The sequence below is a fragment of the Nesoenas mayeri genome, assembly GCF_963082525.1.
Source record: "Nesoenas mayeri genome assembly, chromosome: Z".
In the NCBI taxonomy this organism is placed as follows: Eukaryota; Metazoa; Chordata; class Aves; order Columbiformes; family Columbidae; genus Nesoenas; species Nesoenas mayeri.
In genome coordinates, this window is record NC_137542.1 from 56,622,915 (window position 1) to 56,650,842 (window position 27,928).

At 35.1% G+C, this 27,928-nt stretch overlaps 1 protein-coding gene across 2 annotated transcripts in view; it reads left to right on the forward strand.

The window, feature by feature from the left end:
- Positions 1 to 27,928, forward strand: part of RICTOR (RPTOR independent companion of MTOR complex 2) — an 86,627-nt gene that overhangs the window by 16,331 nt on the left and 42,368 nt on the right. The window contains exons 3-15 of one of the 2 annotated variants that reach the window (XM_080362156.1): positions 1,343 to 1,440; positions 10,428 to 10,492; positions 16,115 to 16,246; positions 17,269 to 17,332; positions 20,699 to 20,825; positions 21,789 to 21,958; positions 22,215 to 22,282; positions 23,367 to 23,434; positions 24,746 to 24,828; positions 25,482 to 25,569; positions 26,558 to 26,648; positions 26,784 to 26,850; positions 26,956 to 27,036. In XM_080362156.1, coding sequence (XP_080218282.1) covers positions 1,343 to 1,440; positions 10,428 to 10,492; positions 16,115 to 16,246; positions 17,269 to 17,332; positions 20,699 to 20,825; positions 21,789 to 21,958; positions 22,215 to 22,282; positions 23,367 to 23,434; positions 24,746 to 24,828; positions 25,482 to 25,569; positions 26,558 to 26,648; positions 26,784 to 26,850; positions 26,956 to 27,036 — 1,202 coding nt within the window. Of the gene's footprint in view, positions 1 to 1,340; positions 1,441 to 10,427; positions 10,493 to 16,114; positions 16,247 to 17,268; positions 17,333 to 20,698; positions 20,826 to 21,788; positions 21,959 to 22,214; positions 22,283 to 23,366; positions 23,435 to 24,745; positions 24,829 to 25,481; positions 25,570 to 26,557; positions 26,649 to 26,783; positions 26,851 to 26,955; positions 27,037 to 27,928 lie in introns of those variants that run through there. The other variant, XM_080362157.1, reaches the window with a different exon arrangement.

Here is a 27,928-nt window from a genome sequence, read left to right on the forward strand (position 1 = left end):
TATGTTCTGGATATATCCTAATGAGATTGATAGTTATGTCTGCTTTTTTAAATTTGTTGCTTTTAAAAGTGTTTAAACTAAAGAAGATCATAAAAAAGCCTCAGCTTGGTTTGCACAGAGGTGGTGAAGCTGCTTTCTTTACATCCCTGACACTTTTGATTTCCTTTGTATAATGAAAAATACACAAATATCCAGGATGAACAGTAAAATACTCTTTTTATATGCCATAAATTCAGCTGTAGCTGTTCATACTGCAGTAGGAAGCAAGTTTCTTTACAGAAGTTCATGTGGGGCACCATACAAAACCCTTCTCTTGGCTGCTTTCCAGGTGTTTGGTGTTTGAACTCTTCAGGCTTTTTCTAAAGAATTAATTTTATGAAATACAGGGTGTTTTTTTTTCTTTTTTGGTACTTTCTAGCAGTTCACATCTCCAGCATAGCCATAGTGTTTCTTTTATTTCGAACTACAGTGCTGTTGATAGTGTTGTAGTGCCCATTGCACAATATAGTGTCAAACCTAAAACTGCATGAATGTCTTGCAGTCAAGTGTTTCCCTTTAAAAACTGTCCTGCTGCAATACCACCATGTACTGCAGTTTATGTTACGATAGCTCTGCATGCAGCCCACTTTTCCCTGCTTGTCCCACTGTGCTTCAACTCCCAGTCTTGTTCCCATGTATTGGACAGCATTGTCTCTGCTTGTCATGTTTGGTCATTGTTTTCCATTTCCCAGCAGAATGCAGGGTCGTCATTTGGTGTCTGAGTCCTGTTTTGTGTGTGTGGTTTTTTGGTTGGTTTTTTTTTTTTTTTTCATTGGAATGGTGGACTCTCAGGAAAAAAAATGTTCCTAGTCCCCCTGTTTACCTTGTAGTGCATTTTCATTTCCAGTGTCACTGGGAAGTCCTAGCCTTCTGCTAAGTTTAGGGTGATTGTGGACAGACATTAATATGTAAAGCAGAAGGGAATAATGTCTTCCCAAAATCCCACCAACCCTTTCTTTGGAAGAGAAAAAGAAGTCACATGGTGTGTTAGGATCGTGCTATCTTTTTATTACTGTCTCTAAGTTCACTTCTTGCCTTTATATTACAAGGGGATTAAAGATAAAGCTGTTCAGTTACGAGATTTTAGGATTGGAGTTTCAGACAGTAAATGGGTTTCTTTGTTGATTGCAAATGTGAGGTAGTGATTAAAATCTGCTTTAAAATAGGAGTCACCCCATAGAGCTGCATCCTTAATTAAGACCGGGAGAGTACCTGTTCTGTTTCGGAAATTGCATGTTGAATGAGTGTTTAGATATTATTTTTTTTTCAACTGTAACTTCTAATAAGATGTTTTCTTTTGCAGAACCCTGTGATAATATGAGAGAGATTCTCCAAAATGTGGCCAAATTACAAGGCGTTTCAAATATGAGAAAACTAGGCCACTTGAATAACTTTACTAAGGTAAGAGCACAAATGGTGTCACAGATCAAGTGATCATACAGGCAAAATATTATGTATGTACTGTATCAGACATTGGCTGGGAGATTGATTAAACAGCTTGGTGTCATGGAACACCACTTGAAATCTCCTGTGGGAGAGGAAAGGAGCAAATAAAGACAAGCAAATATGTGAATGCAAGGTTATGCTGAAGTTTGTCTATATGTCCTACTGGCTGAATTTTTGTAGATTTTGAGTACTTAGGAGCCTAAAATACCTCCCAATTCATGGGTTAAATTGCACAACTAGAGCTAAAGGTTGGTTCATGCTCCACAGAATTGAATAAAAAATGTGAAATGCTAGACTCCCTGGATGCAGACTGACACAGTATGGTGGGCGGGAGGGGACTGTCTCAATGATCAGCATACACTGTGGTTTGCGCACTAATAGAATAGCAAATATCAAGTTTCACTGCAGTGTTTATACTGAAAAAGTTTTAAAGGGTCAATTTCTAGAAATGGTCTGTATTGCTGATTTCTGATTTTAAGGTGCTTTTTCCAAATAGATGCTTCCAAACCATGGAAATGTGACAGGTGTTTGCGCACATGAAGGATATTTTGGAAGCTGACATTGTAAACTGATAGGCAGGAATTAAAAACTTAGAGCAGCATGAGAGTGTAGACTGAGGAAAGAGGCCATGAAAGGCCTTCAGAGAGGAGAGCAAGTACTTTTTGGGGGTAGATGAGCAAACTGTGGAGAGGACCAGAGAGGACTCATAGAAGGTGGGCAGGCAGGTAGGAAAAGGGTGTTTGTAGCATCCTGAATTGTTGTGGTTGAACTAGCATTCCATTTGTCAAGGCAAGGGAAAAGTGCATGGCAATCAGTGAGCTAGGAGACTTTGGAGCTTCACTGTGAGTGTTACCCAAATGGATGGACTGACATTCAGAAGGAGCTGGTAAGTTGTGTAACTTCCTGATAGGGTGCCATAGAGAGGACAGCAGGTCTGAGGATGAAACCTGAGTTTCTGTGACAGAGTGTGGATCCTGCAATCAGCAGTGGCTAAGAAACAAGGTAGTACTGGAGAATTTTGTGCATAAAGTAAGGTTTAAATTGTTGTTGTTGTAGATGAGCTGATAACAAATTATCGAGTAAGATGACCGTGAGTCAGCTGGCAGTTTTGAGACAATCTCAAGTGGAAGAGTGAATGCTCAAAGGCAAGTTTGGGGGACCAGTTGGTATGAGAAGGACAAATATGCATAATAATCTCAGAAGCAGGCATGCTTCTTAGCTGTTAAAAGCACTACTTGTGAAACTGAACAACACTTCCGTGGTAGTGTATTAGATGCAGTTAGCAGGAGGGTGAATACTAAGAACAAAATTGCAATAGCAAATCAATTTGTCTTGTAGTGCATTGATAACAAATCTGTAAATGCACCATTTTCTAAATTGGTTCAGAGCTTATGTAGTTGCGTAGCATTCATTGAAGAACTGAACTTACATTAAATTTTTTTCTTTTAGTCGTTTCCTTATTATGTCTGTCAGACATCTATCATTGAGAAAATGCTGCTGTTTTTATTGAGATTCCAAGCTGTGTCTCAAGAAGGCCCTTTATTCTGCTCGAAAAGACTGATGCGTAACTGTGTTTCCTCTTTATACTAATCTGTAAGCTTTCAAATGTGAGTGCTTCCGAATTCTCGAGTTGCCTCCTAATTAAAAAGCTGGATTACATTTGCAGACTCCTAGTGAAAAATCAATATTTGAAACTATGGATTTTAAGAGTGTTGATTTTACTACTGAAATCAGATATTAAGTACCTATAAATGTGGTAAATTAGTAATTAAGCATACTGTAATTAAAGGATCAACTAAAAATTATTTTTAAAAGATAGTTTTAAAAAATTGAATAATTTCATAAGTGACTATTTGAATAATTTGTTCTTTATACTTTCCTGGTGTTAGAATTGGAAAATCCTTACAAAAACACAAGGAAGGTTTTCATAAATTGGACATAAGACTGAAAAGGAATGATGAATTTGTGAAAAACAACTTGCTGCAGTGAAATATGACTTCTGAAGACAGAGACACTAGTTCAGAACCCTTTTTTGATCCTGAAACAGTGACCGTGTACAAAGGAATCATCCCACTCTCTTTATTATTTAGCACTCATTCTTATATTCATCTCCCTGGAATATCTGCTTGTACATTTGATTTTGAAAACTTTTCCTGTTTTTTGTTTGAACTGCAGATGCAGTTATGAAAATAGAACAAAAGTTGCAAATTATATTGTATTGTGTGCCTTGTGGTTGGAACAGCTCTGTGTTTTTCATTCCAGTGGTTAAAGAGTGAAAGCCTGGAGCTTCGGGGAGATGCTTTTATTTCCTTTTTGCATTCTGCTATGAAATGGTATAGTCTCAGTTCCTCCTTGTGAGGTAGGATTGTGGGGAAGACAGATGTGCTAAGAGCTGAGGATCTTTGTGTCCTGTCTTGGATTTGCGTTCGAGATTAACTTGATTTGTCTGTAAATTCTTGCATTTTGTGATCCATTTTTGAAAGGCTACTAATTAGGGTATTTGTCCTATGAAGAGGGAAAGGACCATCACATTTTTTATACTGTATTTCTGATAAAATAATACAGGAAATCTATAAAAATCAACTCTCCTGCTGTAAATATAATTTTATCCAAAATAAAATGTCAGCACCACTCTAGGCAGTTGCTCTTCAATGCCCCAAATGTTCCTTTCAAAGACTGGGCAACTCTCACATTTGGAAGAAATAACTGTTCCAACTTGTTTGGTCAGGGGAAGCAAAATGTTTGCGTTCATGTGGAAACAATGTTACGAATAGCTAATGTGGACTTTCCTGACAGAGGTCATGGTAGATGTTGCATTTTCTATTGATTACAAGATATATGAGGTATGTTAGGTTCAGGTTTCTTGCCTTGAAAGAGGACTGGATTTTTAAGGTGGCATTTGTTTCCCCCCTGCCTGCACTGCCCTCCTCCTCCCCCCTCTAATTTAAGGAGAAGGAAATTAGTTACCTGTTAAGAATTACTGATCTAGATTCCATGAGTTTATGCAGAAGATAAATACTTTAAATAAAACTGATTAAAATAATGTTGGTCATCAGTCAACAGGATTTGTCACTGTATCTGCAAGAATGATACCTTTGTATGAACCTTGCTTACCTGAGATGTAATCACCTTTTCCTTCGTCTTTCTATTCAAAAGGAGTGTTAACTAGTGATATTCAAATCCCCACAACACCCAAACTTACTGTGCAAAGTACACTATATATGTGATAATTTTCAAAAATTCACATTTCGTTCATCAAATTTTAGCTAGTACTTCATATTAGTAAAAACCTTAATGATTGTATTCTTGGCTCTGTGGCTGTAGAACATGGGCTGTTCCCGCTTAACAGGCATTTTTAACAGGTATCTTAATTTTTCTGCTCCAAGAAGTTGGCATTCCCAGTCTTGTGATACCTTTCCACAGCTTGAGTATGTTTTGTTCTGCATTGCAGCTGTGGCAGGCTGATTTTTCTCCTAATCTGCCGCTCATCACTTAATAAGTGAAGTTGCAGTTTTGTAGGCAGAAACGTTTATGAAGTACTGTCTGCCTTGTGTTAGACACAATAATATTGTTCCTTTCAAACCACTTGTATCACTATTTAAGCCAATCTGAGTTTTGACCTGAACACTGAGGATTTGACCTCTAGTAGATGGTCGCTGACAGTTTCAGTTCACAGCCTTGGTATGTGCCTTGGGCTTCAGTAAGCAGAGTATAATTACCCATCTTTCGTTTATATAGCCAGCTACACTAAGCACCTTCAGGTTTCCCAACTTCTGCTGATTAATATCAAAACATCATGGTTACTTCTTTGGGCTTTTCCCCACCCCCGTGAGAAGCAGTAAATGATAAATTACTGAAAACCAGAAGGAACTGTACAATTTTGTTTGCCTAATGGAAAATATATTTTGGATTTGAAGTATTCATTTAGAATCTTTCATTATAGGTTTATCCCACTGTTAGTTTCTGAGAGATCCTTTTTACGTTTTAAGTCTAAAAGTGTGTTTAAACAATAAACAGGAAAAAAAGTCCAGAGATTCTGTTATAGGGGTTTCTAGTTTTCATTCAAAAAAGGTACTTCTTGAAGGACAAAATGAAACTTGGATAATTTTAGCTTAAACTTAGTAATTGAATAGTGTCAGAGATACAGAAAAATCATCTTTTCAATCTGCTTAAACCTAATTATTTCATTATTTAATGAGGGTCTACTACTCTGCTGTATGTATCTGTTAGCTTTTGACCATGCTGCTAAATTTCATGAATGGAGTTTGGGGCTACAGAGGCTTTCATAGATTCCTTCTCTGTCTGATTTGTGTTCTGCCATTTTAGAGTCATGGCTGTGCTTTGCAAAACCCCAGTATCTTAGAATCTGAATGCAGTATTGACTGGCTGTAACATTTATCCAAACAGATAAACCACTACAGGCAAAACTCATTATGAAGTATGTATCAGGTAGGAACAGAATATCTGCTTTAGAGGCATTCAGCTGTGGAACAAACCTGGAGAGCTAATGGGTGTAAATCCAGAGGCTGCAGTTTCAGCTGGATCTTCTATTAAGCCTACAATCTACTGTGTAGCATCCTCATAAATATTATTAGTGACTGTTCAAACTCTATGTCTAAAACTAGAGTATAATAATTACATTTTGGATGCATAGAATTATATAATACTTCTACCTAGTAATTGATGTGACTATTCTGTTAAATATAAATTTGAACGGTCTCAGTGTGCACTCATGTTGTGTGTGCTGTTGACCTCCGGTGGTTTTGTTGTTTTGAGCTACTGTTTCCAAGACAAGTTGATGTGGTATTCATATTGCTATGACTCATCCAAGTAGCATGAAAAACTCATAGCTGACAGTAAACATTAAAAAAAAACCTTCGCTGTAAGTTAGTTGCTGTCTGGCCTAGCAAAAGTATCATTTTGTTTTAATAATAAATCATACCCTACAAATTCTGTGCTGTTCCCGTTCATTTACTACCAGATAGAATCATAGAATCATTTAGGTTGGAAATGACCCTTAAGATCATCAACTCCAACCGTTAACCTAACACTCCACCACTAAACCATATCCCTCAGCGCCACATCCACATGTCCTTTAAACACCTCCAGGGATGGTGACTCAACTTCCCTGGGCAGCCTGTTCCAATGCTTCACAACCATTTTGGTGAATATTTTTTTCCTGATATCCAATCTAAACCTCCCATGGCACAGCTTGATGCAAATATCAATAGTTTTGCATTTTAGAGTTGACTTATTGGCAGTTTTAACAAGCAAAGTATACTATGTGCATTTGTATGTATGTAGATGTACAAATACATGAAATCTGTTATTTACATATAAAAATACATACATTTTATATATGAGACATGCAAATACACATATTCTTCGTGTATGTAATTCTGTGTATTTACATGATACGATAATCCATTGACATTTTAGCAAAATATAGCAGATTTTACCAAACTTGTATTGCTTGCCTCCAAACTTATACTACAATGACATGCATATGAATTTTTATATGTTACAGTCAAACATATGACAGTTATTTGGCTTTGTCATGAATTTGGACATCTACAAAAATCACTGCTTTTGGGCCAGAATTATTCATCTGTTTAATGTTGTTTGAAGGTGAAATGAGAAGAAAGTGTCAGAGGTTTCCTTTTAAATATATTTAAGACCAGACATTTATAATTGAGGAAATACCCAGAGCACTGAGACAAGCTAAACAGTATCTTCTTTATAGTCGCTTCCATGACTCCCTCCCCCCGCCCTTTTAAACATATATATATATATCCAACCTTACTTTCGCCAGTTGTTGGTTGTTGTTTTTTTTCTTCTAGACTAAATAAACCAAATGGCTCAGCCTTCATGGTATATTTTTTACCTGCCTTGTACATTTTTTTTCTGCTATACTTCTTCCAGTTTGCCTGCTCTTAAAATGTGGTGCCCAAAATTTTGTTCTTCATGCTGTGTTGGCAGCAGCCTATGAAGTGGAAAAAAAGTCTCTTAAACTCAAACATAATAAGTCCTAATAGTATTTCCAAAAGTAAAATCCCCTCCCTTTTTTCTTTTGAAATGATATCACATGAACTCATTTAGTTTTATAGTTTGCTGTAATTTCTAGATCTTACTTTCCTTTTGAATTTTTCATTTAACAATCTGTTTTCTGTACATGTTGTATTTCTCTGCTGATCTCCTTTCAGTTTTTATCTATTAATGTGTGGTACCCTGAAGGATTTGATATGCTATTCCTTTTATTTAATTGTATTTTCTTGTGGAATTTGGACACTCCTTTCAAATCACTGAAAGATTTTTAATTCTGATCTTGCTGTCAGTCTTTTTTTTTTTTTTTATTTAATTTTTCTAGCTGGAAATCCTGTAAGTACACTACCATGTGTAAGTTGCAAACAAAGCCAATACTAAGTAATGGTGACCCATTAGAATGAGAGTAAACTAATAACTAAAATTGCTAATCTTGTACTTTTATTAGCCAATTTTAGTTTTTCATTCTTTGTAGGAAATATTTAACATATGCACGGATGCCATTAAACACTGAGAGTAATTATCACATTCAGAAATTTGTATCTACACGGCGGTAAAACTTGATGAAAGTTATATATCACCAGGTTACATTACTATGTTTGAGTTTCAAGATAAAATCAAGTTTCTTTCTAAGTCACTGAGGGTGTGCACAATTGGAGCACATATATAGAGGAAAACGGTTGGTGTTGAGGAGCTAATAACTGCTATGTGTATTTGGTAAGAGTGAACAGTGACAACTAGACTGGAGCTGGTCCAGTGAACTGAATGCTCTTTGGCCATTGCAGCAGGTTAGGTGGGTTCCTGAACATGTCATCTGCTTTAGTTTCATCTCAGGACCACTCAACGTGCCTACCAGTAGTAAGTGTGATGATAGGAGACTCGCTTCAGAAATGCACTTGTGCACACAATAGCAGCTTTCTCAAAATATTTTTTTCCTACTTCAGAATTATAATTCAGTCTTCTTTTTTCAAAGTACGAACAAAGACTGCCTAGGATAATCTGGTATATTAAATTAGGATCTCTCCTTTGTCTCGGAGTGATGGGGAGAGGTTTAGGTGAATAAATGGTGAGCCTAAACAGCTATCGATGTATTTGTCTGAAAATGAACAATGAACTGTTTTTACTCACTATCTTCTCACACTGTAAGTTTTGCTTACACTCTGCCAGCCAATTTTTACAGTTCACAAGATGTCAATAGAAATGCTAAAGCAGCAGTGGTGGCCTTAAGCAGTCCAGCAACATGGCATAAAAATAGATTGATGCTAGGAAGTGACATACTGTCGTGACCAGTTAATCCACCAATTGTCTAGTTTTATTATCACTTAAGTTTGAGAGGTGTGGGGAACGAGGTTGTATAATAACTTTCCTTATGTTTTGTAATAATCTTTGGTTATAGCCACTGTTAAGAAAAATATTTCAATTAACTTAGTTTTTTTGAGCCAAAATATTGTCTGTCTCACTAGTATCTTTGGATTTCAGCATTATCACTATGGATTTTGCTCACAATGTGAAAAATAATTTCTTCAAATACAATGTGATCCTTAGAAGAACTTGTAGTTGTTGAACATAAACCTAAGTATTGTTTGAAATTTAAATCAGCATGTTAATAAAATAGGTTCACTTAAAAGCAGAGTTTCTGTACAATATGCTGTTTTTTCAGATGGAGGTAAACAGTAGAATGGGAGCATGGAACATGTATATTTCAGTTTACAGCAGCCTTAATTTAACTGTTCATTTAGTTTATTATAAATGTCTTATTGTGAACAGTAAACACATATAAAGAACGTGGCACGGGGTTTGATATATTTTAATACTTTCAGAGCATGAGGTATTCATTAGTTAAAACAAAACATTCCCAAATTCCTCAGTGAGGAGAAACTGTTAATACTGTGCTGGCCCAGAACTGAACACATGCCTGTTTCAGAAAAGGAGGACAAAGTGCAAAGCTGTTGCAATCAGTATTAGTCACTTCAGTTTTTGGAAGTGCTTGGGAAAGTACTTTGGGATTTGGACATAACAATAAAGTATTTTATAATTTTAGCTGTGGATAGTGAATGAGATTACTAGGAATTTCTTTGCTGCTCTTGCAAAGTAGAACAGCATCAGCTCTTAAAGAAAAGACTGTTTTCCTTTCTTCAAGAGGCTAAAACACTGGCATACACTAGATTGCTCCTTTTGAGATTGGTTTTGTATATAGAAACTGCACTTGTAAGTCTTCCATCATGTGCTCAAAATGGGTAAATATGGTTGAAATGTTCAGAACTTGCAACAGTTTATAGATGTTGTTTTGTGTGCATATATTCAACCTTTGTGCTGATTTTTTTTTTTTTTTTTCCCCCCCCAGAGGTACAAGTTCTATGGAATTGATGGCAGGCCAGGCTAAATGTCAGTTATGGGACATTTACCATAGGCAACTCCTGACTATTTTTTTTATTCCCCCCTACCCCTCCCCCAGCCTTTGCTGCTGTGTCAAAACATGACAGTGAACCATCAGTGTCTAACCTTGCTTGGAAACTCTCACCTGAGCCCTCTTTTATAATGCAGATGTGCTTAGACTTCAGTCATTTTCCTCTCTGCTCAGGTTACCAAATGCCCAACCAGTGGCTTTTCAGAAATGAGCTTATAGACAGCAAGAGGAGCAGTATGGAATGGAAAAATTAACCGGTAGGCAGCTTACACAATTTTGCAAGCTTTTCTCCGAGAGGAAGTGTATGTGTGTCTGGCTTATATAGGAACAGAGCACTGACAGCAGAAATTCTCAGGGAAGTCTCAAGTTAGTACGCTTTCCCCTGACTTGAATGAAATTCCTCAGATTTCTTTGAAAGCATTGCCAGAAATCTTCAGTTTTACGTAATCATTTTTAAGAGTTATAAGTAATAGATATTTTCTTTTATTTTCAGCTTCTTTGTAATACTGGCCATGCTGAAGAAAAGCTAGGTTTTACATATGACAGCATCATAATATGGTAAGTAGTAAGGAGCACCAGAACAGTAATAGCAGTTGTTCAAGGTGCAATATCAATTTTCTTTGTAGTTTTAAGCTAGTATTTTGTATTTCTATTTTGTGTTTGAAATTTCATAGTGCAAACATATACCTAACAAGTGTTTAATGAGTAAAATCAGAAATACATTATTTGCTTTCAAGCAAAGAGGGGGAAGTAACCTCCAAGTTAAAAGCTGGATTTCTGTATTCTTCATAGATCTAAAAATTTCTCTAAATATGTCAGTACTTGTAGAGAGCTCTGTAAGTAAAAATTGTTCTGATAGAAATTAGAATATGCTCTTGATGTAGAATCAGGATTTAAATATAAGCTTTTTATGTTAATGTGGTATATTGATGTGTCTTTCTAGCATTGTTTTCCCTGCTACTAAAATGCTCAGTGTATATACTTTCAAGTGGAATTTTCCTACATTTTGTTACTGTTTCTGACAATCAAAAGTAACTACCTGCTTATTTGCAGAACTTCTGTTTGTGTTTTATACAAGCATTGCTAAATTTGTCCTGAAGCTCAGCATCAGCGGAAGAAACTGGGTATTTAGTATCTAGTATCTGGGTATCTAGTATTTAGTATGATTTTTGTGTTCTTTCAATTTAGTTATCTGACTTAGGAAAGCAAGCTTAGAAAAGACAGTGTTTCTTTAAGTAAAATGTTGGGTAAACTCATGTAATTTCTTGTGGAAATATTGGAAGTTGTTTTCTTAAATAGAACTGATTTTCCTTGCAAAGACTAAAAAAAATATTTTTTAAATTACTGTATTTTGTGAATTCATAGTTCTTGAAATTTTTAATAGGTTATCATCTGATCATATTTATGTAATCTATTATAGTGCTTTAAGATGGACTAAACATCATTCAAGAGTATAACTTAAGAATTCAGAGCTCCTTACCAAATATTTTTAAATACAAGTCTTAACAGGTTTTGCAAATACTAGTGTTTGTTCGTATAGGAAGAAGTTCACAGAAAGATCTGCTAATCCAAACACAGTTACAGATATTGATAAGAATATTGATAAGGAATTACAGATATTGATAAGACATAAAATGTTCTCAGCAGACATGAAGAATAGCCCCCCACTTAGAAAAATGCCAAAACTGGCTTATCAAAAAAGTGAAAAGACATACAGCAGGAAAATGATCTTGCTTAGTGTTGTTGTTTTGGTCAGTCCAATGGTTCCTCTTGGTATGTGCATGAGAAACAAGATTATTCTGCTATAGTGATAATTTTGTAACTCAAGGATACCACCCAGTCAGATTTTAACAACTATAATTGTGCTGATTGGTGGTTCTTCGGAAATATTTGTAGGATGGATTCTTTTCATGAAATGTGGACTTTGCAGACAAACTTAAAATTTTACTCTACAGTGTTACAGCCATTCTGAAGTAGTATGCTGTTTGCAGATTATTTTGCTATACAGCATATAGCCATTCTGAGTGACTTGCAAATACTGCACTTTTAAAATAATTTTGGAAATGAACTTCAGGTAGGCTAAGTACAATTGTTTATTTGGAAATCCCGTGTGAGTTCTGTAATTTGCTTTGCTGGTGTTCTGAATGTTATCTTAGATTTCCATAGGGAAGCCTTTTTGTTCTACAAATCAAACCTGGTTTTATTTGAAAATTTGAAAAGTTACTTGGATGCAAGAAATACTCTGAGTTTTCTGCATTTGTGAAGTATGAGTGGCTAACTTTAAAGCGTTAAACTATAAGGAAATCAATGATTTCTAGCGTAATTATAGATTTCCTGTAGAGTTCTAGGTTAGAGGTCATTAATCTTGATAGAACATTTACCCAAACCAAAGACAGTTGCAGTCTGTAATAATTGCAATTATTCTCAAATTAGAAATCTGAGGCTTTTTTCTCCTTTTAGAATACTGTTAGTCCAGATGCCTGATCATAGTTTCTTCCTGTCAGGAGTTGGAGATAATAGCGACACATTTTATTGTCATTCACAGTAGAGATGGGTCTTCCTGTTTCGTACCATTGACCAATGAGAGGAAGCCTTGAGCCATGAAGAAAGTGAAGTGTAGGCCTTAGAAATCTTTGAGGTCTTTTAGTGAACATGCCAAGACACTTTGGCTGTAAAAGCAGAATTCAGAATACTTACAGTTACCTGGCTGGATCAAATAGAGATTTACCAAAACCTTTGTTTTATTTCTGTAGTGAGAGGATGAGATGCTTTACAAAAAGTTGTGAGGATAATCCTGTGATAGGTAGTGAATATCTTTAATTATTTCATCCTTTGTTAGTTCTTCCAGACCTTTTATCAGTCTTAATGTTTATCAGCTTTAATACTGTCTTAGGAAGTTATTTTCATTTTTTCCAGTGACACTTAAAATAATGGGACAAGTAGTATTATACCTACTTTTTCTCTTTTACAATCATGATGTCTTTTTGGCACTTTCAGCCACAGGTGCACATGGAGTGGGCATATCAAAATAATTTTCTTGTTCTGATGGCTGTTCTAGAATCATACAGTGTGGGTTTGTAACAGAGTTGTAATGCTGATGTGCGTTAAGTCACATCTAAAGACAGTGACAAAAATTCAGGATTGTAACTATGCATACAGATAATTTTTAGATTCTCTTGAAGTCTCTCATAACCCCATCCTGTTCTTACTAATATAAACATTTCCCTCTGCCCTGCCCTCTTCCTCCAAATCGAGAATTGTGTATTAAATGCTGCCTACAGAATGAGATTGTGAACCTGGATGAAATCAGGACAAAAAAAAATTGTCAGGATAAAAGTATTCTATTGACTTTCACTCTTTGAATTAATCTTTTCAGATTTGCATTTGTGAAACTACTTTTCATCACTTTATTAATCTCTTTATGTCACTTAACACAGTCTTCAGAAATACCTTATGCCTTTTTATACACTATTGTAATAACTCCTTTCCAGTCTTTGAAAAGATTACTAGAATATAGTTTATATAAAATCTTCTGAGTGCTTCATGTGGCTAACCAGTTTTATTTTAAGGTAATTTTATTTTAAGATCCTAAACAGTCCTCTGGATGCCCTTTGGAATCCTTTTTCTGTAGACGTGTTTATCACCTTTTCTCCTTCTTGACCACTACTGTTTATAATACAGTGCTCATGAATATATGCAGATAGTTCATATTAATGTTCTTTCCAAACACTTGGATGTGAATCTTGGTGGGCCGCTGACAATACTTACTGATAAATTTCCTCCAAGTCTTTTGTCATTTTCATTTCTTAGTCTAACTCATATTTTGTATAGTAAAAAAAAGGCTTTAGGATAGGAATCTTCATACAGATATCTAAAGCAATGACTTAATATGAAGGAAATGATGCTTGTTTCTGTCATTCTCCTAATTGTTTCATTCCCTCTTTTCCTTTTGGGTTATCCCATGGGCCTGATTTAATTTTTCAAGTTTTCTCCTTGTGATATGGCTGAGAAGTTAGAACACTCAGAACACGTACAGGCGCACGTTTTTTCTTGCATATTTTTTTCATGCCTGGTGTAGCATATCTTCATTGTCTTTAGAAGGTCAGATTTCTCTCAGGTTTTTGCAGTTCAATCATTGACTGATGGGTTTTTTGTTCAGTTTTTATTTTTAATGGAGAGCTTTTGTTCAGCCTTATATACTTCTGTATGTGATTGCTTTCATTGGACCTGTGTGGATTTTATGGCAATGTTAGGTATACATCTTTCTCGCTAGCAATATATTTTTATTGCATACTCACTATTTAAAGATAGTGACACATCCCTTTTTGGTACTTTCTGCTTTTGTATGTTGAATCTCCTAATAGTGTTGTCCTCTCTGGTGGTTTCATTGTTGCCAGTTCTATCTACAGATTAACAATATCCTCCCCTTGTGAGTTGTAGAACAAGCTTTCGAAGCGTTATTTGCTTATGAGAAACTCTTAGTCTAAAAATTGTTTTGGTCTGCCATACAATAAACGTTTTCCTCTCAAATATAGAAGTATTGTGCTTTATATGATGAGAGGAAAAATACCCAGATTCATTACTTGACTGTCCTAATAAGAAATGTTGTGGATAGCAACAACACAATTTGCATGATTAGTGGGTAACTTCCGCCCTAAAAGGAAACTCTACTGAAGCATCTTGAACTGGTCTATCCAAACCAACTGCAAATTGCGAGGTAAAAGTTGAAATAGAAAACCACCATGGAATAGAACTGAGTCTTGTGTACTTATCCCCGAGGCTTGCATCTCTGCAAAGCTACAGAACTGGAAACAAAAATGATTCATGATCTAAAGAATACCCATTATCTACTCAGCACTACTAAAGAGTTATTGTCTACTTTTCTTGAATGGCTTTGGAAATACATCCCTCCTCTAGTTCAGCTTTTTAGAGGAAGATTTTTTCTTAATCTCACAGTATTGAGAATCTATTTCTTCTTTGCTTCTAGTTCAGCTTGAACTAAATGAATAAAAGCAATTAGTGGCACTTTTTATGTAAAGAATCATATTTGGTATTACAGCACAGATGGTCTTCCTGAGGTAATTCCCTGCTTGGTGCTAAAAGTAATAATCAGTTGATCTATATTTGTATATAGTGTTGCAGCCTTTCTACTTTGACTAGATGTCACCTGAAAGTAGATTTCTGTTTATAGTGACTTTCCACAGGCCAATTAATCTCCAAAAAGATTCAGAAGGTTTTTGGCCTTGGAGTAGGCATGACAATCCAAGAATAAGAAAAGAAAAAAAGAATCCTACTAAAATATATCACTGCAAGGTTGGGGGTTCCCTGCCCCCACCCAGTGTAGTCACAGGAAAGGGACAGATCTTTGAGGGCCTTCAAAAGAGCACTGTGTCACTTACTATTTTCAAACTCCATCTCTGGAGATTTCCAATATCTCATTTCTTTTTACCTAGGTAGGAAATTCAGGAAATTACATTATGAGAACAGTTGTGTTTAGTAAAGCTCATCTCAGTTCAAGCAAAATACTTTCGAAATCTGTTTAAAGAGATTATATGTTAATTATATAAGTTTATATGTTTGATTATATGTTAAAATGAAATTTTTAGAAATCTGTACTGTGTGGAGGTATTTAACTTATTACTGTCAGATTTCATGTAAACATAACGTGGTGCCATAACTTGTTCAGTAAGCAGTGCATATAGTTACTTAACGTGCAACTTTGTCTCTGTTAGATGTCAACATTGTTTTGAGGACTGTGGGTTGGCAGTCTAGCACAGGACGAAATGCTGTCTACCTTTGAATTTTATTGGACTAATATTGTGATAAGCTATTTTGTCAAATAACAAGTTGTATACAGGTCATGGTCATGTATAATTTCATGGATGTATAAGCTGTTATTTGGGGGTTAAAAAAAAAGTGTGTGGCTTTTTCAGATTAATTTCTACATCTGCTGGCAGGGTGAAGGTTTGCCTTCTAGGTTGTACAGGTGAGTATCTTGAAGACAGAAAATTAATACAGAACATCGATTATTTATTATTATTGCTATTATTATTGTTGTTGTTGTTGTTATTATTATCAGACATGTTATTTTAAATGAGCAGGTAGTAGCTGTATGTCAGATGGTAAAGTCTTACCTGCTGCTAAATAATAATTTGTCCCCCTTTGTTTTCTTTGTTATAGTCTGAGGTTAGCTTTACTAAATGAAGCAAAAGAGGTGCGAGCAGCAGGATTGCGAGCCCTCCGCTATCTCATTCGAGACTCCAGTATTCTCCAGAAGGTGCTAAAATTGAAAGTGGATTACTTGATAGCCAGGTAATTTTTGTCTTCCCTGTTGTTGTAAGTTGTACCATTGTAAACCACTTGCTTTTTCATGCTTGACACTTGTGAGGAAGTGTTTTTATATCGTCTTACATGCTCTGTAGTTTTATAGAAGCCATTTTTCTTCAGCATGAATAACATCCTCTAAAAATAGAAGGATAATATATCATGTGCTAGTCCAAATAGAACTCTGTCCTAATGTTTAATATACTCTGAATAATCTAAAAAATATCTTAATGTTTTTCAATCGTAAATGCCATTAATCATAAATTAATCTGTGGTGTTATTAGAAGGTTGAAACAGCAGTAATTTTCATGTCTTAAGTTGTTTTACGTGAGTTGTTCTTATTCTTTGTATTGTCATAGTGCTTTGGAACCTCTAGTACAAAGTCAAGGCTAAAAAGCAGTTCATGCCCAAGAATTTGTAATCTAAGTATAGCCCATGACATAACAAAAGAATACATACCAAAGAACAAGCTAGCAATGAAATAATATCAGCATGATGAGTAGATCTAAATATTAGCATTTCTAGGGCTTCCTTTATTAAAATCTTGGATTTAATATACTGATACAGATGTGTGTGTTTCTGTTTAGAAATATATACACATAGTCAGTTTCAGTATGCTGTTTAATTTTACTGGAGCAAAAGGACTTTTCTGATCTGAGAACATACACAAAACATGTTGATGTGAAACATTACAAATACTGTGTTTAGTCTAATTTGAAATGACAAATGCAACTAGCTCACAAAATATTTTTTGAAGCTGTTTTGTCTTGCCATTGTATATTTGAGAATGCTATAGTGATTTAATTATAACGAAGGTCACTGAAAAAATACAAATTAAACTAATTGACCAATCATAATGAGTATGCTTGTTGAAAGGCAGAATTTTTCAACAGTCGTAATATTATTTTTCTTCTGTTTATTCAGTTGTATAAATATTAACACAAGACATTAACAGCTAAGGTAAAAGTTAGTGTTATTATAAACAAAATGTGTTTTTTAACTTATTTTAGGTGCATTGACATACAGCAGAGTAACGAAGTAGAAAGAACACAAGCACTTCGATTAGTCAGAAAGGTAAAATCTAACTATATATGGTCTTACCAGCTATACCAATCATCTGTGCTGACTCCTGGTTTTCTCCATCAGGTTTTTTTTTGCAGTTTCTAATACCTTACCTTACTTTATCAAATGAGAAGAAATTGCAGCTGATAATTCAAAAGAGAGAAGGAGGGGTAATGCTGAGCATTGTTTTGATTTTAATGTGTTACCACTGAGAACCTTGAGTAGTAGACTAGAAAAATCCTGCTGATTTTCCTGTGATAGAGATCAAACTGGACAGGATTCAGGAAAAAAAATAGCAAACTATAAATGCAAGGGTATAAGAACTATATTATTAAGTTTCATCTAATGATTTAACATTATTGTATAGTGTGTTGAAGCATCTGTGGACCAAGGATGGGAAGTTTTCTGACATTTGAGAAATGAGGCAAATTGCCTTCACTGGAATAATTAGTTGAAGGAATGCTTCTAGCCTTGTTGCTGTATCCATAGAGGTTGATTCAATTCATAGTTCTTTTCTCAGATGCACAGTAAGACATAGGTGGTCTGTGGTGGTTACTGTACTGTGTGCCTGTAGATATGAGGTGTTTAAAGCTGTGGTAGCTGCATTTTAAAGTTTGTCCTATGTACAGCTACTGAAGGTATTTTCTCCAGGCAACATACTATTCTGCCTCTGTACTGGACTTTGCTGTTCTTTATTGTGCTTATATTCTTCTACTGAGCATCTTAGGAAAAACTATCAAGGACTTAAGTTTGAAGTAGTTAGAAGAATTGTTTCCCAGGAGCACTGTGTGTGTTCCAACTGTTTTGTGTGATTATCAGTAAAGTTAAATGCCTTTTTTGTGTCCTATCTGGGCTCCAGCAGTTAAGCGTGTGTTGACGTAGAGGAGTCAGTACTTCAACAACTCTCACACAAAATACTGTGAAACACATCCTGAATGGCAAGTTATACATTTTCACAGTCTCATTGTTACCTCACTCTTGTTGTTTTCCCATCTCTCCATCTCCCTCTGTATCTCAGACTTAGGGGTTTGATACTAGGATTCCTGAAAGATTATATGAAGTTCTGGAATGAATGAATGCCAAAGAAAACAATCAGAATTAATTAATTTGTGTAGAAAATCATTTACTGTGAGCCATGGAAAAGCTTAACAGAGCTCTATGAGCATTACAGATCTGTTGTTTTCAGTTTCAAAGTCTGGATGCAATTCTTGATTTAACCTCATCTTTGATAGCAAAAATCCTTATGTCAGAATGCCAGAGACAGAAAACTTTAAAACATTCTCTTGCTTTCTTCCATTTTTTGTAGTAGAAGAACAAAATATAAAATACTAATCCTGTTTCAAGAATTTTTAGAAGGTACTTAATGGTTTTTTTTTTTTTTAAGTGCAGGTTAAAGTGGTATAGGAAGAGAAAACAAAAACAACTTCAAACCTTTTAAACTTGGTTTCTGATACTTTTTTTTCTTGGAAGACTTTGAGTGCTTACATTCTCTTTTGATTGTGATCACCTCTACATTTCCTAGTAAGAGCTTTGCAATTTAGCAGTATCTTCAGATATGAAAAGGATGGCATAAAGTTTCTTCAGAAAGTGTGGATTGTTTTTTGTTTGTCTAACAGAAGCCAATAGGTAGGTAGGGTGTTTTATTCTAAAAGCAGAAGTCGGGATTAGGTTGCAATATGAACCACCTTCCTCTTCTCTAAAGATTAAAGACCAAATTCATAGTCTTACTTCTTTTGTCATAGCTGCTTTTAAAGTAGCCTTGTATCACTTGTCCTGGGTCTGTAGAATTCTATTTCAATACCTAAGAGCAGAATGAAGGCAAGTGCAAAGGTTTGTATGTATTCTACTGATGCAAGTCTTTCCTTCTCATGTCCTAAAACCAAAGAAAACAATGAGGCAGAACAGCCTTAAGAGTCTGCTTGTGTCCTCACACTAAGTACATGTCAATGTCTGTAAGAAAAAAAGTTATAATTTTGTAGGGTGGATTATTACACCCATTCTGTTGCTAGTTCTTCTTACTTCATGTCATTGTAAAAGTGAAAGACGTGCATGGGTGGGGAAGAGTTTGTTTTTTTCTCTTTAGAGTTCCTACCTTGAAGCTTCCTGTTTTGTGGGTGATAATGTGATGCACAAAGAAATTTCTCAAAAACACGTGTTAAAAATAAACTCGTTAAAGTGTTCAAATATGTTTTTCATAATGGTTGATCTCATTTTAACATCCTTTGTAAAGAGGGTAAAACAATCTTCTCTGTCTGAACAAATACCTAGAAGACATCTAAGGGAGCTGTAAAATTAATATAGAACAAAATAATTTTTGAAAAATAATAGAGATAAACCTGCTTTTGTTGGAAACAAAGGGGGTTTTCAACAAAACCTTGGAAATCTAGCCTAAAGATTTTAGATGTTTGGTGCATATTGAGTATTTTTTTACATCTCATTTTTTTTTGTTAGTAGAAGAAAATGTGGCATGTTTGAGTGGACTGAAACAAATTGTTATCCCTTTTTAAGCAGTCGGAGGAAAAAAACTACTTTTTCTTTACTAACACATCATTTAGTCATGCTCGTGTTCCATAGTATGGGGATATGTATATTTAAGTTTTTCAAACTGTGAAAAAACATGAACAAACAGCTAGTTAGCCTTTGTATTTAAAGCCTCATTTGGGGGAGGGCGAGGAGTGGTGTTATTGTTCTTGAGTGGGTTTTTTGCCTTGAATGTGTTCACGAGATCTTGGAGCTTAGTCTGGTGTAAATTTTGAGAATTTCTGTGGTGCAGGAGCTCTTCAGTAGCGTAAATGAACGTTAACTATTGAAATCTGTTCTTCTGTCTCAAATTTATTGCTTTGCGTTTTTTTTTTTATTTGAAGAATGAGTTGATTAGTGGATGCATGTCTTGTTTTCATATTTGCATTTCAGTTTAACATGCTTAAAGAGTGTGTGTGTGGTTTGTGCCATAGCTATGTAACATGAAATTGAATTACTCCACAGTTCTAAGATCAGGTACTATGCGAGAGGACATCTAGTTATTACTGACGGTTGCCTTCCAAATACTACAGCAGCTGCTTCTGTTGATTGAACTATTTGCAAAAATACATTAAAAAGGTAGCCATAATTCTCTCTGCAACAGTCATCTTTTTAACCCTTTCTTATTATAATAGAATAATATAAAAAAGAAAAAACTGAAGCGGGAAGAGAAAGGTAAATTTACAAACAAAAAATTCCAAGAACAAAATAAATAGTTTAGAGGATTTCCAGGTATGACAGAGTACTATATCAAGTGGTCTGTCTGATTCTATCTAGGAAACAGAATGCTGGTAAATCTGTGAGTATATTTAGAGAAATATGAAGAAACAAGAAGGCTTTTTCTTTCATTTTTGGCAGATGATCACTGTGAATGCTTCATTGTTCCCCAGCTCTATTACTAATTCTTTGATAGCAGTTGGAAATGATGGTCTTCAAGAAAGAGACAGAATGGTTCGAGCATGTATAGCCATTATCTGTGAACTAGGTAAGATAATTATAAGCTAATTAAGAAAAAATTGACATGGTTGTCATCAGTTTTCTAAGAGATTCTCTTCTCTGGGTCACATTAAATAGATGGTATTCAAATAATTAAGAGTGTTTGCTTAAGAATTAATTAGATGTTAAACGTTCTTCATGTCGATTTCCTAGATTTTAGTCATTAGTGTGATATAAAACAGAATCACTTTAGCTTGAAATCGAAATCTCTTAAGTGAAGTACCTGAAGATTTCAGGTACAGTTCTTTCCTTAAACACTTGCCAATTTTTGATTTACCTTAAAAATATTTCTCTCCTGCAGTTGATGTTTCTAAAACTAATGGATTGGAAACAATGAGAATTCCATACATAAGATGCTGACAAATGTGCAAGAGTTCAGAGAACTACAAAGGATCTCCCTTTAAAAAAAATTACAGTGGGTTACCTGGCTTCTGAAAGTCAGTATTTGTGTCCATGTAAAAGCTCTCTGGACAGTGGTTTATACTGACTCCAAACACTTGCACATGGGTGCTTATTTTTAAACTTTTTAAAAAAATCTATCAATGAGAAATTCAGCAATATTTTCAAGATACAAATTTTTGTTTTAGAGAAATAAATTATCTCTTCTATATTCTAGTATAAATATTTGATCCATGTCAGTCCAGTGAAGCACAAAACCTTTTTGCCAGGAAATCCGGAAACTGTTGTATGGAAACCTGATTGGGGAATTGTTGCACTGTGATGACTGACTGACCAGTATTTTTGTTCATGGTAAATTAATCCAAAGTCTCAATTCATAACTAATATCAGTCAGTTCCATCAAAGCCTTTACACATGCCTCAGCAGTGTAAAGGTTTATGTACTAAACTAAAAAGGTATATGTACTAAAGAGAGGACATGTTTGTCAAATTGTAAGCCATGACATGTTATCTTTCCTATCACTGGTTAAAGTGACACATTTTTCTTTATTTAGCGCTTCAGAATCCGGAGGTAGTAGCTCTTCGGGGTGGTTTAAGTACCATCTTGAAAAATGTGATTGATTGTCAGCTAAGCCGAATAAATGAGGCTCTGATAACCACAGTTTTGCACCTCATTAATCATCCAAAGACCCGACAGTATGTGCGAGCAGATGTAGAATTAGAGGTAGGTTCAGTTTTACTTGTTTAGTGACAGAAATTAAACATTGTATTACTAATTGAAATGTTTAATTTTCCTCTCAGATTTCACCCCCCCCGCCCCGTGTTAGTGCAAAATGTTCAAAATGTAACATTTTAGGCTAAGAGCATGATGATTTATAAAGCTGGAATAGCATGACAGATTGGAGTGGGACTGAGGAAAGGGCAAGACCCATTTACCTGTGTTCTCATGTGAAAGTAATGCATGTTTTTCTTTTGTTCAGCGAATTTTAGCTCCTTACACAGATTTTCACTACAGGCATAATCCAGACACAGCAGAAGGACAACTCAAGTAAGTGTTAGTGCTGCTAATTGTGCTACCAGTCTTGTTCATGGTATTGGAATTAAACTGTTTTCAAAGTGAAAAAGCAATGAGCTAATACTAAACTACATGAAGTTGAATACAATAGGTTAGAATGCAGCCTTCTAAAATATTGTTAAGCATTTAAGATTTAAAAGGGCTTGTTTGGTCTGGAGAACAGAAGGTTGGAACACATCCCCCACCCTCAATAGCAGCCTTTCTAATACGTATGAAGAAATTATAAAGAAGATGTAGACAGAGCCCTTCATGGTGGTGAATGGTGGGAGGAGAAGGAACAACAGCAGGAAATTGAAATAAGAGAGGTTCTACCTTGATATAAGCATGGAGCAGGGGGAGGGATTTTCTGTGAGTCCAGTGAAGCGTTTGGAACAGGCTGTCCAGAGAGGTCCTGCAGCCTCCATCCTCGATTGTTTCTCGGACGCAACTGAATAAAGCCTTGAGTATAATGTGGTCTGGCCTCATAGCTGACAACTTTGTGCCAGAATTTGGACTAGACACCTACTGAGATTGCTTGAATTATTATTTTTTATTATATTTATTATATTATATTAATATTTGTATTATATGTCGTATATTATATATTTATATATTATATTAGTCTATATTTTATTTATTTATTTATTTATTTCTCATCAAAAGGCATTACATGCTTAGGTCTGGGTAACGCAATAAGGTTCAAATCTTTAGGTATCTGCTGTAGACTCACTGCTTATGGAGGTGCAGAATGATTTAACCAAAAACATGTATGTGCTTAATTTGGGCTATTACCCTCTTGCAATGGAAACTCTCCTGACAAACGAAAGTAACAATACTTTAAAAACCTAATCTTTAGAGGTAATCTTTGTGTATGTGTTTATATGCATTGAATAGACACACATACACATTACGTATATGCATACACACAAGATTTTTCTTACTCTGGATTCTATCCCACATCAGAAATCTCAGTTAACTGCTTTTTACTAGCTATGTAACACTGTTACTGTTACACTACGTAACACTGTTTGTTTTATAGTAATTAACTGTATTGTGACATTTACTGTTTTAATGACAGGGAGGACAGAGAAGCTCGATTCCTAGCTAGTAAAATGGGAATAGTGGCAGCATTTCGATCATGGGCAGGTAAGATTTTTTTTCTTTCTTTCTTTCTTTGACGTTGGATGACTGGATGGAGAATTTTACTGTGTAGTATAAAAGAGTGGTTCATTTAAACACATGATCTGTCTCATTTGGTGTGTCTTCTCTCAATACATTATTCTTCAGAGCTGATGGTTTCTTTGTCAATTATCCTTATGTGTGATCTCATTAGAGATAAAATTGGGGTGTGTAGCAATGACTGCGTGCACCCAGCTCTATTCCTGCATTGCAACTGGGATGTAGTCACTATGCTCTTGGAAAAAAATTCTCTGAGACATACTATGAAACATATTTAAATGCCCATAGTGTGTAAGTGACTATGAGTGCTTAAGTTCTTGTTTTAGAATTGAGGATTTTCTTCAAGTTCATATAAAGTACATGTCATTAAATAAAAACTTGTTAGCAAAAATAAATAAATCAGTAGGTGAGATTTTTTTCATCTTTTTAAAGAATTAAGGTTTGGATGTATTTATAATATCTAAGAAAGAAAGGTGTACAAACCTGCAGGCTTTGTTCATTTAAAGTTGCATTTTGGAGAAACTTTTATATTCTGGATAGTATGTTTCTGTAAGTTTTAGTTTATTCTGTGAAGCAGGAAGGGAAATGTTCAAGGACATGGGCAAGGTTACTGTCTTTGCAGCCATATTCTTAATAGGGACTGGTATACTGTAAAATTTAGCAGCAATTTAAAGATTTTCATTATTAATTTTGAAATATTAAACTAATTGAGTAAAAATACAGTGTGAAAGGAGCAACCTGTAAGAGAGGCTCTCAGATTTTATGCAAAGTTACATCTGCTGTGATGAAACTTCTGGAGATGAGCACTGGTCATTTAGGAAAACGTAGTTTAAAATAGTGCACAGAGAATGTTATTCCAAGTATGTTTAAACTTGCTGTTTAGAATTCACCTGAGATTAAAAGAAACTGAATAATTTGTTAGGTTAAAATACAGCTTTTGATGGACAAACTGCCAAAATGATGCAGATCTTTCAGTTTAATATTCATTCCTTATTGACAATTTCGTCTTTTCTTTCTGCTGCTTATTGCATATAAATGTTTTTGCAGTTAGTTTGAAAGTACTGTTCACAGTAAAAAGGGCAAAAGTAGCTACAGTTTTGTGATTACAAAGTTTTATTAGATATTACTGATGGGAGAAGAGATAACGTAAAGGTGAAAATATTTTTGATTAGTAATTTTTATCATCTGTACTTGTGCTCAATCTGGAAATCGAGTTTATCAATATGTCTATTTTTTCATTTGTCGAAGGAATATCATTATGTATTTAATGTTTTCTAGGTATTATCAGTCTGTGCAAACCTGGAAATTCTGGGATTCAGTCTCTTATTGGGGTACTCTGTATACCAAATATGGAAATACGGGTAGGTGGTAAATATTTAATAGCAATAAAGGAATGATATTGGATGTTTCCATTAATATATTCGTAACATTTTAATGATTTAGTGGTTTAAACACAGACTCTAGTTATGTGACCACTACTGTTGAGTTTTTGACCCCCAAGTTCAAGTCTATAATTCCGTTATAAAATTCCTGTGATAACAGAAACATACCCAGTGTGTCTAAAGAGGTGGAATGAAGGAGACAAAGGTACATAGATTAATTTTTGCTTTTGTCACAAGTCAAAGCAAGTTCACAGTAGCTGCAGTTATGAGTTTAAAGCATAATAATCAGAACTGAATTAAAGAAAAATAGAAATGTTTCTTTCCAATTACCTATTAAACCAATAAGTTGGTGGTGGCAGCAGTAACTCTTCTAAAAATCTATAATCCAAGTAGCCTGGACTTCTCTAGAATTCATAGTGACAGTAAGGCATGGTTCTAAAGCAAACAAGCCCATTTCCCTTCTTCTCCCGATTATTTCAGTTTATGAAAATAAGCATGTTATCAAAAAAAGAAATGCTGAAGTAAAGACACCAGTTTTAGCACTCTGTAGAAATCTTCAATGTTAATAGTGAACACAGGACAATTTTTGTAAACCTATAAAATTCATATCGTGTGGTGGGTTTTTTTTGTAGCGAGGTCTGCTTGAAGTTCTCTATGATATATTTCGCCTTCCTCTCCCTGTAATCGCAGAAGAATTTATTGAGGCGCTTCTCAGTGTAGGTACGTATATACAACCTGTTGACATAAAAATTCTGTATGCTAAGCTCTCCTACAAATTTGAACCCTTCAGTGTTTCCTCTGTGTTGTAAATTACATCAGTGTTAACTGTTTCATTGCTGAATTCACTGGATGCTCTGAAGTCCCATTTAAAATTCTTTACCAGCTGTTAAGTGTTGTAAGTTTGATAGAAGAGCAGCAGTGGAACATAATGGAGCATTTACACCAAAGACTGTAAACACATTACTACAAAATAAGACTTCTTTGAAGCGTTAAAAGCATTAGTAATGTAACAGTGTTACTGAATGTTACAGAAAAAGAGTATTTTCTATATATTTTGTATCTGCTAACTACCTTCAGTGCACTTCTGCTGACTTTTGCTTTTCGTGGAGCAAGTGTATGCTTTTTCATGTCTTTATATTTAGCAGAATTAGTCTTTTATCTGTATAATTACTCCTTTGTAAACCCAGGAATGTCTTCTGCTTTGTCTCACAGTGCAAAAGTATGACCCCCCAAAAGGAGCAAGTTTCAGCTTTTAGTGTTCCAGAAATTATCTTCTCCAAACTCTGGTTATAAATGTTCTGTCATGCAGTTGATTATAAAAGCTTAGTCCTTGTTCCACGTTTATAAGTAAATAAACTCATTCTTTGTTGCAAACTTCCTACTTTGTGACCTATGGATGTACATTATAAAATTTAAGTGTTATGATATTTTCTGTTAAACAAGTTTAATGTGTTTATGAACTGGAAATGTCATTATTTTGGTTCATACTTCAATGCCAGGAAAAAGACTGTATGTAAGTTAGCTTTGCTTTGTCCAGGAATGTGGAGTAGATGACTTGTTAGACACACCTTCTGACAAAATGTTATATAATTTGAAACATGAAATAACATTTGTTCGCAAGAACTATTACTTACCTACTGACAACCATTAAAATAACAATATGAAATCCTGTGGTATAATGACCATTGTCCATATTTTCTTATTTTAGATCCAAGCAGGTTTCAGGACTGCTGGAGACTTTCTGATGGCTTTGTAGCTGCTGAAGCTAAGACCATACTACCCCATCGAGCCAGGTCAAGGTGAGCATTTAATGAATTTAGTATAAACCCTTGGTTTTGTTTTGTGGCATTGTTGACAAAGTATTTCTTCTTTTTTTGAGGACATAATAAGAAATGAACTTTCTAAACTGTTTCCATACTTTTTTTTCTACTTAGGCCTGATCTCATGGATAATTATTTGGCTTTAGTGCTCTCAGCTTTTATTACCAATGGGCTTCTGGAGGTAACTAGTGGCTTTAAGTCTGAATAAATGCTGCTTTTTTTCCTATAAACACTAAAATGAGATGTTATATGTTAAATGATGTAATAATTTTTTAACTTTCTGAAGGGTCTGGTTGAAGTGATCACAAGTAGTGATGACCATGTATCTGTTAGAGCAACTATCCTTTTAGGAGAACTTTTGCACATGGTAAGTAAAACATTTTGCTGAGATAAGTAGTATTGGTAGCTAGTTGTAAATAGATATTTCCTATTATAGCTTTGAATTTATGTTATTAATTTGAAACATCTACTTTTCATCAGAATAATGGGTTAATTTACATTCCATCTTTTGGCACTTCGTGTATTAAAAGCGGTATACATCAATAGGAAGGCCATTTAGAAAGTATTCAGAGTACTGGGGTTTATGCTCGAAGGATAATCCTCAGCTCTCAAAGTCTCACCAGTACACTTCCTTGCCTCAGTAGCCAGTTGTATCTTTAAGTTGGAGTCCTGCAAATCTACCTGTTACTGTGTTTGGGAAAAGAACCACTGCTGAATTTTGCTTTTCTTAGAATAATGGTAGCCCTCTGGCAGCATGGTTTAGCTTTTTGTCTCACAGGCTAGGTAGGTGAAACAGTTTTCAGCTTGATGTGGCTGGGGCACTTAATGTTTTTCACTCAGGCAACTCCATGTTGGCAGAGTGCTCTTTCAGCACTGCTGTGGGTAGCCCTGCTACGGAGAAGCTGAAGGGACCTTGCTTCATTCCACTTCCCCCTACCTAATGTATCTTTTACAATAGCTTCTCTCTCTTAACCTGAACTATTTTGATATAGAGATGATGTAAGTGTATTGGTATACAATCCAGTGCCACCTTCAGCCTCCCGAGGAGCTGTGAGTCATATTAAGTGATATAATTTACCTTTCTTGCAAAACAGTTTATTTTTTACGTCCTCTCTTGATGACGAGAATAGTGTATCCAGCAGACCATGTTTTGACCCTTTCTTGGGGTTTTTTTTGATCTTATTTCCAAATAAACTACTTTATAAGAGATAGTAAGATTGTGAACTGTGACTTTGTCTTACAAAAATTGGAATGTGACT